Below are 16,038 nucleotides of genomic sequence, written 5' to 3' on the forward strand. Positions count from 1 at the left end.
ATCAAGTTGTTTGTTGTGATAACTGAAAACAAAAACTAGTTACACCACTTGTTCAACAGTCAAAGAGATGCTTCCATGCTTAAACAAGCATTATGCATCTACCAGGTGTTCTCTCACAAAGTGCTTTAATTATTAAACTAAAACCATCCAGATTAACATTTTGAAGTGAAAACAAGAAACTGCTTTTGTCTCCTTTGACAAAATAATTGTGCGGCCTTTAAGCCTGACAGACATATGAACACTGTTTAAGTCGGCTCTTCTAATGCCCTAGGCATGATAGGATGCTCTCTGTATGCTCAATTATTAAAATGGTTTATAGGTTCACACCGAGACTGACGTGCACTGTGGAAAAAGGAAAGAAATTAAGAACAAAGCCAAAAAAACCGTCGTCTACATGGATGGTCGATCATTTGTCTTGTTAAACAGGTAGTTGCAGACAGTTGAACATGATCTGGTTCAAGTGAGTTCAAAACACGTTCCCTGAAAACAGAGGTATTTCTGAGGTATGACTGAAATACATCGCTGCAGTGGAACAATTATCTTTTTCATTGCTTTGCACGTAAAGCAATTATGTGCAAGTATTGAACTGCCATTGAAATTTAATGCTCTGTAGTCAAAATAAAGTGCATAAATAAAGAAATAAAATCTCATCTGAAACTAGTAATGAATGTGACGAGGCCTGGCTCCACCAAAGAAATATCCTAGTTTGGACGCAGATTTTAAAAAATGACAGTGGGGGGACAGCAAGATATTTTCATAGTTTTATTTTAATATTAGAATTACATTTACCTTTACATTTTGGACAAATAATTGAATAAATCCAGAATAAAATTCATTGAATGTCAGGCTCACTTTGTTTTCGGGATGATTAGAAACACACAAAAACTGAATAATTCAAGAATGAAAGTAACCCAAATGTGTTCTTTTTTTTTTTTTTTTTTCTTTTTACCAAGTCCAAAATAAATAAAGTAAATCAGCTTTTAATATTCACTGCTCATGGCGCATGAAGACCATCACTGACAGCATTTTTAAGCCATGGATGGACACAGAAACATACCACAAATATTTTTGAAGAAACTTTTTTTTTCCCCATTTAAAAAAAAAAAAAAAAAAGACAAAAATTCTTAAAAGTTTTTCGCACTTTCAGCAAAAATATTGAGCATGATCAACCCTTCAGCGGTGCATTAAATTTTTTATTTTTTATTTTTCCTCGGCCGCGGTGAGCCACTCAAGCCTCACTTAACATGAGTCAGGAGTACCTACAACTCCTCTTGAGTAACACAATTTATCATGCTCAGGCATATTTGGCACTCATTCCATTCAGAAATTCATATAGTAGTCACAAGGTTTTATTCCCACCTGCACATAAATACACAAATCTGTCACAAAAAAAAGGAAAAATGTACAGCTCAGACCCGTACATGTACATCACCCTCTGGTGGCAATTACAGCCAGTACCAGACAAGAAAGAGATTTATAACTAAAATGCACAGTTATAACATGAGATATTAGTCTTCTGATACTTTCAGTATTTGACAGATTTAACTCACAGCTGGGACAGAAAGTTGAGGTTTAGCAACATGTTATTTGGATAATGTCGTATGAAGGAAGATATTTTTAAATATGTTAGATTAAAAAAAAAAGAGGCAAATCACTGAGATGAGGATGGAAACTTAATGAAGATGATGAGTGGCACTGACTGCTGGCTTCGTCTCTCTGGTTTTACTGTATTCTTAGAATCTGATGCCAGATTTCAATTAAATCCTACTTTAAAAACGTACACAGCGATTAATATCCATGTTTGAGAAGTGCACAAAAAATAAAAAATAAATTTAACAAAAAGTATTCCCATGGTCTCTACAAGAACAGTTGTTAGCTGATGAGAAATCAGATTGTCGTGAAATTCAGCACAATCCCCTGATATTTAACTCCTTATATTTGACAATACACAGCTTCGGTCATGATTTATGCCTTCATTAATGTGTTTTCTGAAACAATTTTCTGCTCCTGTTAGTTCCTACAAAAACACGATCATGCGTTCAGATTTGACAGGATTACATCCACATTTTAGATGACTACCCGAGAGTTGGAGAAGCACGATAATGCCGCTCACGAGTCTTTGCTATGAATGCGACACCAAAACTGATTCAAAGTGCAACTTTAATGGGACTATTTTAATCTAATTTTAGGACGCAGAGCTGGGAGGCGAGGAGTTTTTATTTTGTTTCCTGTACATGCGTCAGTTTCTACAGGAGACTCCAGTTTTCTCCCAGAGTTCAGGAACATGCATGTCAGATTATCAAGTATATTATTAAGCACTGTAAAGTGCCCTCGGGTGTGAATGTATATATTTGTAGTTATTTGTCTCATCTTTTTCCAGATGAGACAAATCAGGAGGAGAAAACGGCTACTGAGGCCTCAGATAGTGATGCAAACCGTAACTACGTGCCGCTCCAAACTCTGACAGACTGTGATGGAAACGGTCCTGTTTACTGCCTTGTTAATGGGGACAAATATTTTCCCACGGCTCTGAGTCAATGGGAAGCAAAAGAAAACCACAAGTTTGTGAAAATTATGTACAGTAAAAAGATCCACATGCAGTTATGGTCGTGTAAGTCTCGTTTCAAGTGCTTGATGTTTTTCGTTAAACCTTCACAGTGGTACGATGGCAGGCGATGGCCTTCAACAGATAGCGGAGCTAGTCGAGATGTTGGTAAGCTTTAAACACCACCGGAAAAGTTGTTCCATGGTCTAAAAAAAAAATTTTTAGACCATGGAATAAAGTAAAGACAAGATAGTGGCATCTGTCAAGATGCTTCTCCAAATCTGAGCAGAGACGGTAATTTAACCAACTGATTCAAACATCCTTTCAGTGAAAATCTTGTAAAAGCAGTGATATGCAAATCAGATCTTGGCACATTATTTTCAGAACCTGAAATTGAGAACATTTTCCTTGAAGCCTCGTTTTGTCTCCAAACTTCCAACAGGCACCTTTAAAAACAACAAACAAAAAAACAACACCTTCACTTTCAGCAAAGAAAATGTTAAACCAGTGTGAAAATGCAAGGCACAATGCAAATAAAAATAAACACACAAGGTATATGGACGCAATCACATTTCACACAGTAAAAACAGAGCAAGCCCTTTTTTTTTTTTAAACTTCAACTTTTTCTGTAAATACAGTTTGTCAAGACGATTGATGGGATGGATTTATGATCTTAACTTGTAGCTACTCGCCCCCCAGATTACAAAAAACAAATTTTAACTGGCATTTTTAACACCTGTGTGAAACAGGGCCTCAAGCATCAACACTCAACGCTTATGAAAGCCGGGGAGACAGCATGAACATGAATCCAGTTCCACGGAGTCTCTGAGCTCGGAGCTGCACTTCGCTTGACCTTGAGAGGAATACGATCACATAATGGCTTGGCAACAGAAAGACCTGGAGGATGTTCGTTTCATGTTCCCATTTCTACCGATTGTTGGCCCATGAACACAAGAGAAGCTGGTGCTGATGCTTTAAAAAAAATTGGATGAGGTTATTATTGAAAAACAGAAGTAGTTACCACAATTAGTTCAATGACTTTAAAACCACATGTCAAAAATACACATAGATCACCTGCTGATTTTTGTAAGATTAAACACCGCTGCTTTAAAAGTTGTAACACGAGATAATCTACTACAAGCACTCTCAGTGGTCACCTACTGCATGGTGATGTAAGAGTCAAGTAACCATAAAGAAAACATTTTTTTGGTAGATTTTCTACATCTGCTCCTCGAAGGCGAACACGCACATATAGCTTACAGCTCTACAAGCTACAGATCCCACACTTCACGTGTTGTTCCAATTTAGATCAGTAAAACAATAATAGTCCTATTATTGCAAAAATGTAAACATCCCTCGGTGCATCAATGCTTCAGCTATCAATGTTGGCGTCAAGATGTCTTTCATATCCAGTACAAAAACTAAATAAAATACAAGCTCTCAACTTCTGATGTGGTTATTTGAGACTTTTTAGGACATCCTCAGGACTCTGGATCCTCACACATTAGAGCAAACGGCCTCAGATGTCAGACCATAGACAAAAATCCCATCAGATCTAGGACTGAAAGGCAAGAGAATAAAAAGTCTCAGCAAAAAAGGTCTTGGAAATAAAGTCTGCGTCAGAATAAAATCTGTCAATAAAACGCACACTGTAGAGGTGGGAAAAGTGTTAAAGGAGGGGTATATTGGCCTTTACTGACACACTGTGCCATTTCACACAACTATCAGGTAACCATCTTTATTTCAGCTGATATGAAAATGCTGTATATATCAACATGACTTAAAAGGAATTTGACAAAGCAATTTGACGCCCTGAAGATGGGCCTACGTCTCCTGAGCTCCTGCTCTTTCCGACACGCTGCCTTCAAAACATCATCACAACAATGCTCCTCCATTATGTTGTTTACAACCGTTCTTACAAGTATTGGGACTGAGAGGAAGTTATTATGATGGGCTCAGCAAATCCCCAGTTCCACCAAGTATTATTTTGTTGAGAAAATAACAGAATACTATATAAAGTTTCAAGATGACCTTTCATAACGCCCCTTCTTTAACTGATAGACACACAGATAAAATCAGAATTTTACATACCAAAGACACAATCACTGAAATACAAATATATTTTTTCCATCACTAATTAAATTATTTCAAAGTTTTTTGTAAATAAAACATATGCTTTACTAACATGGTGATCTGCAGTGTTTTCCTTTGTTTAACACCTAAAGCAGTCTATGAAGCCAAAAAAAAAAAAACCCTCCCTGTCAGAAGTTGAGAGTCTGCACCTGTTTCAAATCAACACTGGCTGAAAAGACAAAAAGATCACCTTGAGTTAAACGCCGCAGTGAATCTGCCTTCCAGAGATTCCACACGAGTAGATCTAAAAACATCTCTCTTTCCATCAGCTTTACACGCAAAGCTAATATGAGCAATCAGAATAAAGATGAATGCCTGTGATTAACTTACGTTTTCTTTCAGTCGGTTCAGAATAAATCTGTCTGCATGGAACGAAGTTTTGACCACATTGGCCCCCTCTGAAATGAGCCGTGACATTCCTGCCGCCCACAAATAAAACCAGAAGACGACAACGACACTATTCCTATTGACAACGTGATAAAAAGTCTGACATCACATTATTTTTCTCATTTTGACATGTACCTGTAGCTTATATGGGCTACTGTTAGTATGTACAAGTAGCAGCAAAAAACCACCAGAAGAGTGATTATCAGACTAAAAGATTATCCTTCTCGTGTTTCCCTTTAGCATGGCTATCGATATGGATGAGGTGGAATATGTGTTTTTTATTATTTTAATTTGAAAAACTTTCAAAAAACTGGATTGTTGTATTTATTTCACCCATTTTCACTTTGTGCCTCATCGCTCCCCCAATTCCCCCTAAAAAATTCCCTATGGCACATTTTACTTTCTAATTCTTCCTACTGGTAGCAATTACAATTTGGCACTTAAAATATAAATACAGTCATTCTTCTTTTTCAAAAATATACTTAAGCATATTAATAACAGTAATACACCAGAGTCCAGTGATAATTTGAGGTGAAACTTTGGTCTCCAGATTACCTACTGGACTACAAAACGCTGGTCATCGTATGGAGGAAAAATAAATTACACTTTTTTTCAAATGAATAAATAAATATGTTATAAATAAATAAATAAATATTTGAGACGGTTTATAAATAACTTAAAAAAAAGCAACTTTATGACTTTGCAACATGCTTGAACCCCCTTTAAAACAGCCCTGATAACTGATAAATCATAGATTTAGCTCAGTTCCCATGAGGTTACAGCTTAATGCCACTGTTTGAGGTCATCAACGTCTCTAACCGAGAACACTTTATTGAACTATTGAAGCTGATGTCGAACGGTGTCCCTCTGGCCCCCATTTTTGTGGCAAAAAGGACCCAACCTGTGGCTGCAGTGGTGACAAAGTGGCCTAAAGTGCAACGTGACTGGCATGGACCCACCCTCTCTTGCGTCAGGAATGATATGCAGGAGATGTGACTGAGGATGATATGCTACGGTTTTGATTTCTGCATGCCAACAGCAGAGAGCCAAACTTGATTTAGTCCACGTGTGCTACGTTTACCGTCGTATAGTTAAGCACTACTCTCCAAATCTCCCAATCTCTTCTTTTCATCCCGTTTTTTCCCCTTTCAATCTCTGCTCGATTAAGACAGCTTCTACAATATGATTCGATACAATTCCATAGGATTGTGTGCAAAATGCTTTTTAGGCATACAGTAATAAACATACGAGCCACAACATTAAATTTAAGTGCTTGTGATGAGGTATGAACACCGGTCAGACAAGAAACCTTTGACCTGCCTTCATGCCATCAATGGTTCCTCTCTGATGACGGTTGCATCTCTGATGTTTAGAATCTTACATGTAAAAAAAAAAAAGAAAATTAAAAAAAAAACATGAATGAAATGCAAGTAATATCAAACTTGATAATACATTATGGCAATGACTTCTTCCACCAAAAATGAAGACCTCTGTTGGACAACAGCGAAGCATAAAGTATCATATTTAGAAGAATACAGCGTCTTGCAAAACACCTCGTCATACCTGAACCAAACCTCAATGCATGTCATTGGGACTCATGAGACAGACCAGCACAATAATAACAAAGTTCAATGCAACTAACTGACTTCCAAAGTCATCTAATCAATCAATACTTATCACCAGTGACTAATTTTATCTCTGCATAAACACAACTTTACTCCTGTGGACGTAGAGGCAGCCAAGAGAATTATAGTAACTCTGGAGGAGCTGCAGGGATCTGCTGACATGAGGAGGAGTCATGCCTTCCACACATTTGTGATTTCTGGAAGCTTTGCAAGAAGAAAACCGCAATAAGTTCTAAACACAATGCATGTGAGGGATACAGCAAATATTTGGAATAGGTTGATCTGGACAAATTAGATCAAAACTGAAATTTCTGGTGTATATAAAAATATTATAGCTGTACATCAACCTGAAAACATCATCCTCACTGTGAAACATAGTGGTGGCACCATCATGATGTGGAGACAGTTTTCCTTAGTAGGACCAGGGAAGCTTGTCAGAGTTGATAAGAAGGTGGATGAAGCTAGTTCCAGTTCAAAGCTGGGAGAAAGTCTTTTAGAGGCTGTAAATATTTTAAACCTGTCAAAAAATACCAACTTTTAGTCCATTCACAAGTGGGTATTACTTTGTGTTGGTCTGTCACATTAAATCCCTCCAAAAAGGCATTTTGGTTTGTGCTAATAATATTACAAATTGTGAAAAACTTTAAGGGACACAAGTACTTCTGCAAGGCACTGCCTTCATGTATTTATATGAAACTTGATGCTCTTAAGAAAGTTTTAACCTGATGTTTGACAAATAAAATTAACTTCAAATTCTCCTCAGACTTTTCTCATTTCCATTCACAATTCACTTTCACTGAGTTTCTAATTAGGTACCTGTACCGTTTCAGTCAGCCCAACGCTTGAATGGATGGATGACAGTGAAGGGTCCAGTGTGCTAACATGAGGATGAGGCCTTCATCTGTCTCCAGTCTGAACTTCATTTACAGAGGCAGGTCTGTGCTGTTGTGGCGAGTCTTTCTCGAAGTCCCATCATCCCTGGGCAGCGCTTTCTGCAGGTTGGACATGGCAGCGGTCTTCTTCAGGTCAATCACGGCGTAGCACTCGCTGCGTCTGGGTACCGGCGGGCCACATTGTTTGGGTGGTAGGCGCTGGTGCTGTGGCTGGGCACCCCCGCTGCCGAGGGCTTGGCGGGGAGGTTCCTCCTCCAGGTCCACCTGGATGTAATTCAGCTGCCGCGATGGAGGCATGTGACCGTGCTCGCAACCTCCGACCCCTGAACGTGATCGCCGTCGGAAATCGAAGCTAAATATTCGCCCTGCGCTGTCTGGTCGACACGCCCGAGGATGCGGGGGGCAGGGGTGCCGGAGCCGGGGCGGCTGCACCTGCTCTGTGTTGACATAGTTCTGAAGGGCGTCTCGGTGGATACCCCGGCTGTCCTGGTGGTACCCGTTGGGCGTTCCTGGACCTTCTGAGAACTCGTACTCATCAAAGTCATCATCCTCTTCTTCATATTCATCCTCATCCTGATCTTCATCATCCTCCTCCTGCTCATCGTCCCTCTGCAAGGCGCTGTACTCCCACACAGGTGGCAGTGAGGGCAGGTTTTCATAGTTGAGAAGAGCTGTCCGGCGGTGGCCTCCACCCATGCCCCTCTCGCAGGCGTAGCCCTGAGGTGGCAGAGATGAAGGGCCGTGGCCGTGTGAGTGCAACAGTGAGTGTGAGTGGCTATCCCCAGTGCTGCTGCTGCTGCTCGAGCCCACAGACTGCGACACGCTACTAGGGCTCAGTCGCTGCTTTCGGCTGCTCCGCAGGCCGTTGATGTTCTCGTAGGTGAGCTCGCCACTCTGGGAGCTGTCTGGGTGCTCGTGGCTCGGATGCCGGTGCATGTGGTGATGGAAATGGTGATAGGAGTGAGAGTTGCACAAGTGCATCCCAGGCTCATCCCCCTCCGTCTCTGAACCTGTAGCACCCTCTGCTGGCTGAAGGTTGTGAGGATTGTGCCCGAGCCTCTCCCTCTCCATGAGATGGCGCTGAGCCGGAGTGGGCCCCAACATGAACTTGACCTCCTGCGAGGACGGCTGCAGGAACACCTGGGGGTCTTTGCGCTCCTCAAGCGGACAGCATCTCATGTTGGACTGTGGGTTCCCTTGGCCTCCAACGGGCATGGCTCCACGCGTCGTTTCGGGCAAAGCGCTCGGCCGCACCTCAGGCAGAGAGTGCACACAGTGACGCATGGAAAGATCTCCGTCCATACTCACAGTATTCACATAGGTGTGAGTCTGTTAGGAAATACAGACAGGTTCAACCTTTGGATTCAAAGGAAGTATGTTATGAGGTGCAAACAGGAGTTACCTGGTCTTCCAAAGCCATGAGGCTGTGTCCATGATCATCAAGAGATGGCTGGGAGGAATCCCCACTGATGGGATAACCTGGATATCCATTAGGAAAGGACTGGACAGGAAAAGCTGGAGCTGTAGACAATACAGACCAAGAGAAACCAGGAAGGTGACAGTCAATCAACTAAAAATATTTGGCTGGACTTATTTTCTTTATAGTACTTAAAAAGGGTGGTTATTTCAACAAGCACTTAAAAGGCATTTGATTGCATTTGTAAAAAAAAATTATAATAACTGCTGTGACATTAATGAAAACATTCTAAATGAGGGAAGAATGTTGCAGGGATACAGCCAGCTTGTGAATCTTTAAAAAGTCTTAAACTAATGCATCCAAAAATCATGCGCTAAAATCTCAATGTCAAAGACCAACATAGTTTTTAAACACAAATTTGTTAATCACAGGTCTTAATTTTTGACTTGGCAGGATTATTTAATCACACATATATTCTAAGCATTATTTTTTCTAACTTGCCAAGCATTATGTGATTTGAGGTGGTTGAGGCCGCCAGTATATCTCTACTAGCATACCCTTAGCTTTTCTTCATCCACCATAGACAAGCACAAGTTTATCGCAACTCGGCTGGACAAAGTTTATGCATTTCTGTGGAGTTATAGATAATGGTAATGGTCTTAAAGGTCTTAAAATGTTTAAAATTTAAGATAGTGAAACTTACAGAAAATCTGAACTACTGAAGAAAATTTCACCACAAAGATTAATTCTGAGAAAGTGAAAATAAACTGTGAAAATTACAGTAAATTGACTTTGTGGACTTAAACTTTACTTTCTAATCCTTAAAGAAAACTATAAATTAGTAATGCAGAAGATGCCAGATTTAAAGTGCGTAAAAACGTATGGTTTCTTTCTTTCACCACTTGAGGGCAGTAGAGGAGCAGCGTCTAAATCAGGGGTGTCCAAAGTGAATATTCAAGGACTGGTCTGTCTCCTGCATATCTTAGTTCTTTCCCTGCGCCAACACACTTGAATTAAATGATGGTTCATTAACAGCCATCTGAAGAACTGTGTGGCACATTGAAGAGTTAGTTCGACCATTTCAATTAGCTCTGTTGGAACTGAGACACGTCTAAAAGTGACAGGACACCTGCCCTTGCTGGACACCATGGTTTACATGGATTTTAGTCTCAGTCAGTCAACTGCCAAATCATAGAGAGACTGCTGACTGGACAGATGTTCAGAAGACAGTCACTGACACTCTCCACAAAGAAAGTTAGTCAAGTAGATCATTACTGAAGAAATCAGTCGTTCCCAGCTTGCTGCATCCAAGTATATCCAAAGAAATTAAGTGGAAAGAAAAAAGTTGCACCAGCAACAGGGAAAACTGCAGTCTTGAGAGGATTGTCAAGCGAAATTCATTCAAGAATTTGAGAAAGCTCACAAGGAGTAGACTTCAGGAAGAACGGTGAGGCACAGAATCGGCATTGCTTGAAGTCCAGTCTGTGATGGTTTGGGGTGCCATATCCTCTGCTGGTGTTTGTCCACTGTATTTTCTGAAGTCCACAATCAATGCAGTCATCTACCAGAAACATCTAGAGAACTACATAATAACATTGCTGATTTTGATTTCTGGCAGAACACTGCCACTACTCAATGTTCTTGATTGGCCTGTAAATGCCCCTGACCTTTAACCTCGTAGAAAATCACCAGACCCAACAAGGCAGATGACAAAGCAATCTGGGTTTCCATTGCAGCTCAGCAGGCGTTCATGGCATCTCCAAGAGATGTGCTGCATTGACACAACGATTCAAGAAAGAGGAGGAGAACCGAGTATTGAGTGCATAAAAATGAACACACTTTTGTTTGGAATTAAGATTTGAAAAAAGATTATTGTTGGTTCTCCAGATACTTTGTTGTGGAAAAAGTGTAGCTTTAACAAGCTTTATTTAGCTTAAAAGTAGAGACTTCAGTAGTTGTCTATGATAATCACTACTAAGGTGGCATTAAAGCCTTAAACACAAAACAATGTTTAAATAAATGTATATTTAACCTGTTTCAGTCACTTAAATATGAGATACTTGTTAGGAAGGTTAAGCTGCCCTGGGTTTTTTTTTTTTTTTTTTTTGTAAATTGTACAACTCTTAAAATTGAAATTGCAGAAATCCTCTCAATGCGTTGCTGCATGCAAGTTTGGCAGGCATTGCATGAGCAGGTGTGACTCACTGTTGGGAGTCTGTGGTGTCCGAGACATGTCCATCTCTGGTGTGTGGCCACTTCGACTCATCATCATCGACTCCTCCACCACATTGATGCTGTTGCATTGCATCAGCTCCTGGAGCAGGTTGAAGATCTCTTCAGCCCGGGAACACTTGAATGCAAAGATTCCTGATTTAAACACAAACAAAACATGGCATGTAAGAGGAATTACAGAGATAAGATCTCATGGTAAGTTTATTTACATAGCCCCAGTGGCTCGTGCAAAATAAAAAGGGAGAAAATTACATTAAAAACAACAGTAATGTTTTCATTCCTTATTCAAAGGAAAAAATTATGCACATTTCATAACCCCGTTGAGTCTAGATGACTCGTAACCATTTGTACTGTGCTGTCATTAATAGAGCAGCAGTAAAGCAACAATTTGTCAAGAGAAACGCCAAAAAGTCATTTAGTGCCCTTCAAGACCACTGACTCATGTAAAATACATTAAAATGCATATTCATGGCATATTCACACATTGAAAAAAAATCTTAGAAAGTGAGATAATCATTTTTTTATCTGTTTACAAACAGCAATTACTCTTAACAACTCGTCAAAATGTGAAAGACAATAGGACATGAAATTCAAGTAATGCTAATATGTGTTGATAAATCAGATAGTAAAAAAAAAAAATCCTGGTCATCTGAAAAGACCCATATCTACAACTAGAGAGATAAGAGAAGACTATCTCCAAAGCTCACTGTTACATTACAGAAACAGAGAGTAGCATCTTGTGGTCGACAACTGTCCCTGATTGAAGGTTTCTTTAAGATATTTGAACTGGTGAAAAGCACTAACGGTGTTACAACGAATGTGAAATGCATCCAGTGTTCCTCCACATTAAAACCATACTTTACATAGAAACTGGGAAAGTGCTACCCACCCTGCCCTGTCTGACAGCGGCGGCCGCTCTCGAAGGAAAACAGGTTGGAGTCGTAGCCGTAGCGTCGCAGGCAAAGATACGGCCACCGGATGGCGTCTCTTTTGCGTGTGTGAAGAATGAGCTCAGTCTGGGTGAGCTCCATGATCCCAGAGCCGAGCTCGTTGCCTTCATCATCAACATTGATGACCTGAAAGATGGTGAAACATAAAAACATCATGAGAGGGATGGAAACAACAAAAATAAAGCATGAAAAAAAAACACAACAATGTTCTACATTAACCATGTTGTTTTGGAGTGCATTTATGCAAGCATGTTGCAAGGTGTTTTTCTTATTTGTTCTTTCTTGCGTCTTTTAAGAAAACAATCATTTCATTCTTGTTTGATGCAAAAAATGTTCTTTTATCTTTTATGCATCATAAAGACAGATGCATCAATCCATCAGCCAATACCTGAAATCAAACACTTTTCTCCTTGATTCATCTGATTGTTACTAAACGCAGAATAAAGTGCATGTAATAAGTTGATGTGTTTACTGACCCAGTTTCAGTTCAGATGTATTTAAAAATAAAAATGAAAAAAAAATTTTTGGGCACGTTTTTGGTACAAAAAACAAGATTATAATCAGTGTCTCATTTCATGCTATGTTAAGTATTACATCCATTATTCTGTGGTGTTAAAGCTTTTTTTTAAATACTTGCTTTTATCATTTATTTAAATGCAGAAGAAACAAATAGGCAAGTTGTCAAACACATATGTGAAAAATCAAGAAAGTTGACATAAAAACTTTTTTTTTTTTTAAAAAGGATCCAAAATAATACAATGTAATGGCACATCACCAATTAAATTTCATCAACCAACTCACACTTGGATTTCTTTCTTGGTATTAGTTGGCCTGCATAAATAGAAAATCCACCAGAGGATACTCACTTCGTAGTAATAATTTACTTTTACTCTTGGTGCCTAAAGTGAACCATAAAGAAATATTTTCAGTTTTCTGATCCATCTTTGTGGGACCAAGTACAGAAAAACATGCAATAGCAGGTGTTGTTATCACTAAATGTTTTTAGAACATTTTTACTGATTTGGAGAAGAAATCATTTGTCTATAAATGCTTTAATTTATGAACGTAGTTCATTTATGACGATGTTAGCTTTTTCTATTTAGCTGTGAATGTTCTGTAAACTGTGTGCTGCTATCAGTCGTAGCCAAAATTCTTGTTAAGAACTATTTTTAATCTCAGTGGGATTTTCCCGGTGAAATAAAGGTTAATAAAAAATCTGAATTTCACAGAAATTGAGAAAAACATATATGAGAGTACAGGTTTTAGAGGGTGACTACGTCCAACAAAATGGGCCAGAGCTGCGATGACGGCACAGCGAAGGATTTGTCTGTTAAAAGTTTTAAAACGGAGACCTTAAATTTGGTGAGATGGTTGTCTCGGATGGGGTCTCTGTACAGACAGCTCCAGCAGCTCCCCATAGCTTCAGCAGGCCAGCTGAAACCTGTGGATAATTAAAGTTTACAAATTCATCAGCTGCAAATACATACACAAGGACAACAGAGATAAAATAACGTGCCCCGTCAGACATTTGGTCTCAAGTTTCTTACTCAGTCCAGGCCATCGGTGTAAAGGGATTCACGTCTCAATCCCAGGATCTTCTGCTGGGCAGCTGCTTCACGAGCCAGTAAGCCTCCTGCGTGGACATCTTCGAGAGAGGATGACGGCTCTGTCCCCTGAAATGAAGGGACCGAGACGTTGAGATTCAGGGAATACATTTACAGTTGTGGTTGTAAACTTAAATGCAGTCAGTCAATCAAAATGAATACAAATAATTTCACATTTCTCACAATATATTTCAAATGTTTTGTTTTTCTCTAGACTGCAACATTGAATTTTTTTTAGGATCCTTTTCTGTTGGAACGCTAAATTATGTCTAAGATTCGACCATTAATCTCTTAATTAGAAGTGAATTTGATGAATTTGGATGTAATTTACATTGCTTCCATGCCACAGGGAACAAAATAGCCCCACACCACAACAACGGCGTTCGTAGATTTGAAAACCTCATCTTTGCTGTCATTTTGGACAGAAAGCTCAATATTAGTGTCCTCTAACCAAAAATAATTTCTCGAGAGAAATTTTATTTGTCTACATTGGCAGCTTGTAGCTGTTAGCTTTAAACTCGGCACTTCAGTTTTATTCGCCTCTCAATCTGTGCCGACGTAAAACCATCGCCGTTGACACTAGCGTTCCTCCAGTTGTTTGTGCTTTTTTTCTTGAACATCCTAACCAAATGATCTTCATCTGAGAGTGATAGTTTGCTTCAAAAGATTGAAAGTTGGAGGGAAAAAAAAGAATCCTCCAACTGGACAACAATCCCAAACACAAATCAATTCGGGCCTTAAGAAGGGATTATATGTGATAGAAGCAAAACAGCAACCTAGATTACCTAAAACACTTGATCTGAGTAAAACAATATAAATAATAATAACAGCATAAACAAGGTATTTCAATCAGATCATTTAAATAAATGAGATAAATACGAACAAAAGAAATAACTTTGTGAGGTAATCAAAAAACATTTTCAGTTCAACTACACTATGAGGCAGATCTGTAGAACATACAAAGAATAATCTTTAACCTACTAACTAAAGGTAATCTCACCGCTTTTTTAAACTGCAGAAAACTTTACAATCGCACTGAATCATGGTTCTTACACTGGGTCTAGTTAAAATGCCAAAAAGATTATTATAAAGACCTGATTACTATACAAGCAGTTAAATTGTGTTAAATGTACAAAATTCTCAAAAACAACTCTTTAAAGTTTAATTCTTAAATAAAAAATGTCTGATAGTATCCGAGCTTGACCACATAATAGCAGGAGTCCCAGCATCATTACAAACCGGAGGATTTCAAAGTACCATCAGCTTTTTTAGTTCATTTATTTTCCTTAATATCAGCTTCAACTCCATGCAATGCATCTCCTCATATAAATCATGCACTAAAGAACCAGGTTTTGATTAGTGCAAGTCAAGAATAATCTGATAAGAGCTCGAAAATCCAGAAAGAAGCAAAATACAGAAGGAAAAATCCAGCAATTAGGGTCGAACGGTGAGTTCTGAGAGTTACCAGTCCAGCTGTGCTTCCTCAGGTCAGGCAGGATATAATAAAAAATAATGATAATAAAAAACATCAACCAGCAGCTGAGTTTGGCACTGATCACAAACACTCACATGTATAATCTCTGCTGTCGTTTTATGAATTAGTATTAACATTGTTATCATCGCAGTATCCCACATCAGCAGCACCGCACTATGCTCCTGCTCTAACCTGGGCCTCCACATCTGACTGGAGACACACAGCTGCATTCACTCACTGCGAGCAGGCTAATCAGCTAAAGCTACACGTCCAACACACAGGCACAGCCTGGTGGGAAATTAAAAAAAAATCACAAAAAAAATATAAAAAATACAACAACGATGAAAAAAAAAATCACAATTAACCATCCCGAATCGGAACCCATGTAATGATTGAAAGAACCATCCCCCCTCCCCCTCCCCCTCCTCTGGATGAGACTGAAGCCCAGCAGAATGAACCGCCACACGGATCACTGACCGCCGCTGCTGCCGCTGCCGCCGCCGCTGAGGCTCCAGCAGCAACAACACACAGCAGGCAACGGGAAAGCGGAGAACGACAGCGATGGGTTGCTACTCACATGTCTGCCACGGTTTTGTTTTGTTTTTTTCTTTATTAATATATATCGGGTTTAATGCGAAACGAGCACCGAGACTGCGGTGCGGTGCGTAATCATCTGCTGCTGCTGCGGCTGCTGCTGGTTGGTAGCGGGATGTGGCACTTGCACGGCAGAGTCTCTGCTCAAGATGCGCCGAGAACGGAGAAAATTTTTTTTTTGTTT

The 16,038-nt window shown here is 39.5% G+C and overlaps 1 protein-coding gene across 1 annotated transcript; it reads right to left on the reverse strand.

Annotated features, from left to right (window-relative positions):
* Nucleotides 1–749: 749 nt before the first annotated feature.
* frs3 (fibroblast growth factor receptor substrate 3) lies at nt 750–15,946 on the reverse strand. Its single transcript, XM_055023433.1, has 7 exons — nt 15,838–15,946; nt 13,730–13,855; nt 13,535–13,623; nt 12,122–12,308; nt 11,206–11,367; nt 8,986–9,104; nt 750–8,912 (listed from the first exon to the last, which is right to left on the reverse strand). Exons 3-7 carry the CDS (start codon nt 13,598–13,600, stop codon nt 7,614–7,616), a joined length of 1,833 nt encoding a protein of 610 aa, XP_054879408.1. The 5' UTR covers nt 13,601–13,623; nt 13,730–13,855; nt 15,838–15,946; the 3' UTR covers nt 750–7,613.
* Nucleotides 15,947–16,038: the final 92 nt, after the last annotated feature.

This window comes from Poeciliopsis prolifica, unplaced genomic scaffold (genome assembly GCF_027474105.1).
Source record: "Poeciliopsis prolifica strain line A6 unplaced genomic scaffold, Auburn_PproV2 SCAFFOLD003, whole genome shotgun sequence".
Classification (NCBI taxonomy): Eukaryota; Metazoa; Chordata; class Actinopteri; order Cyprinodontiformes; family Poeciliidae; genus Poeciliopsis; species Poeciliopsis prolifica.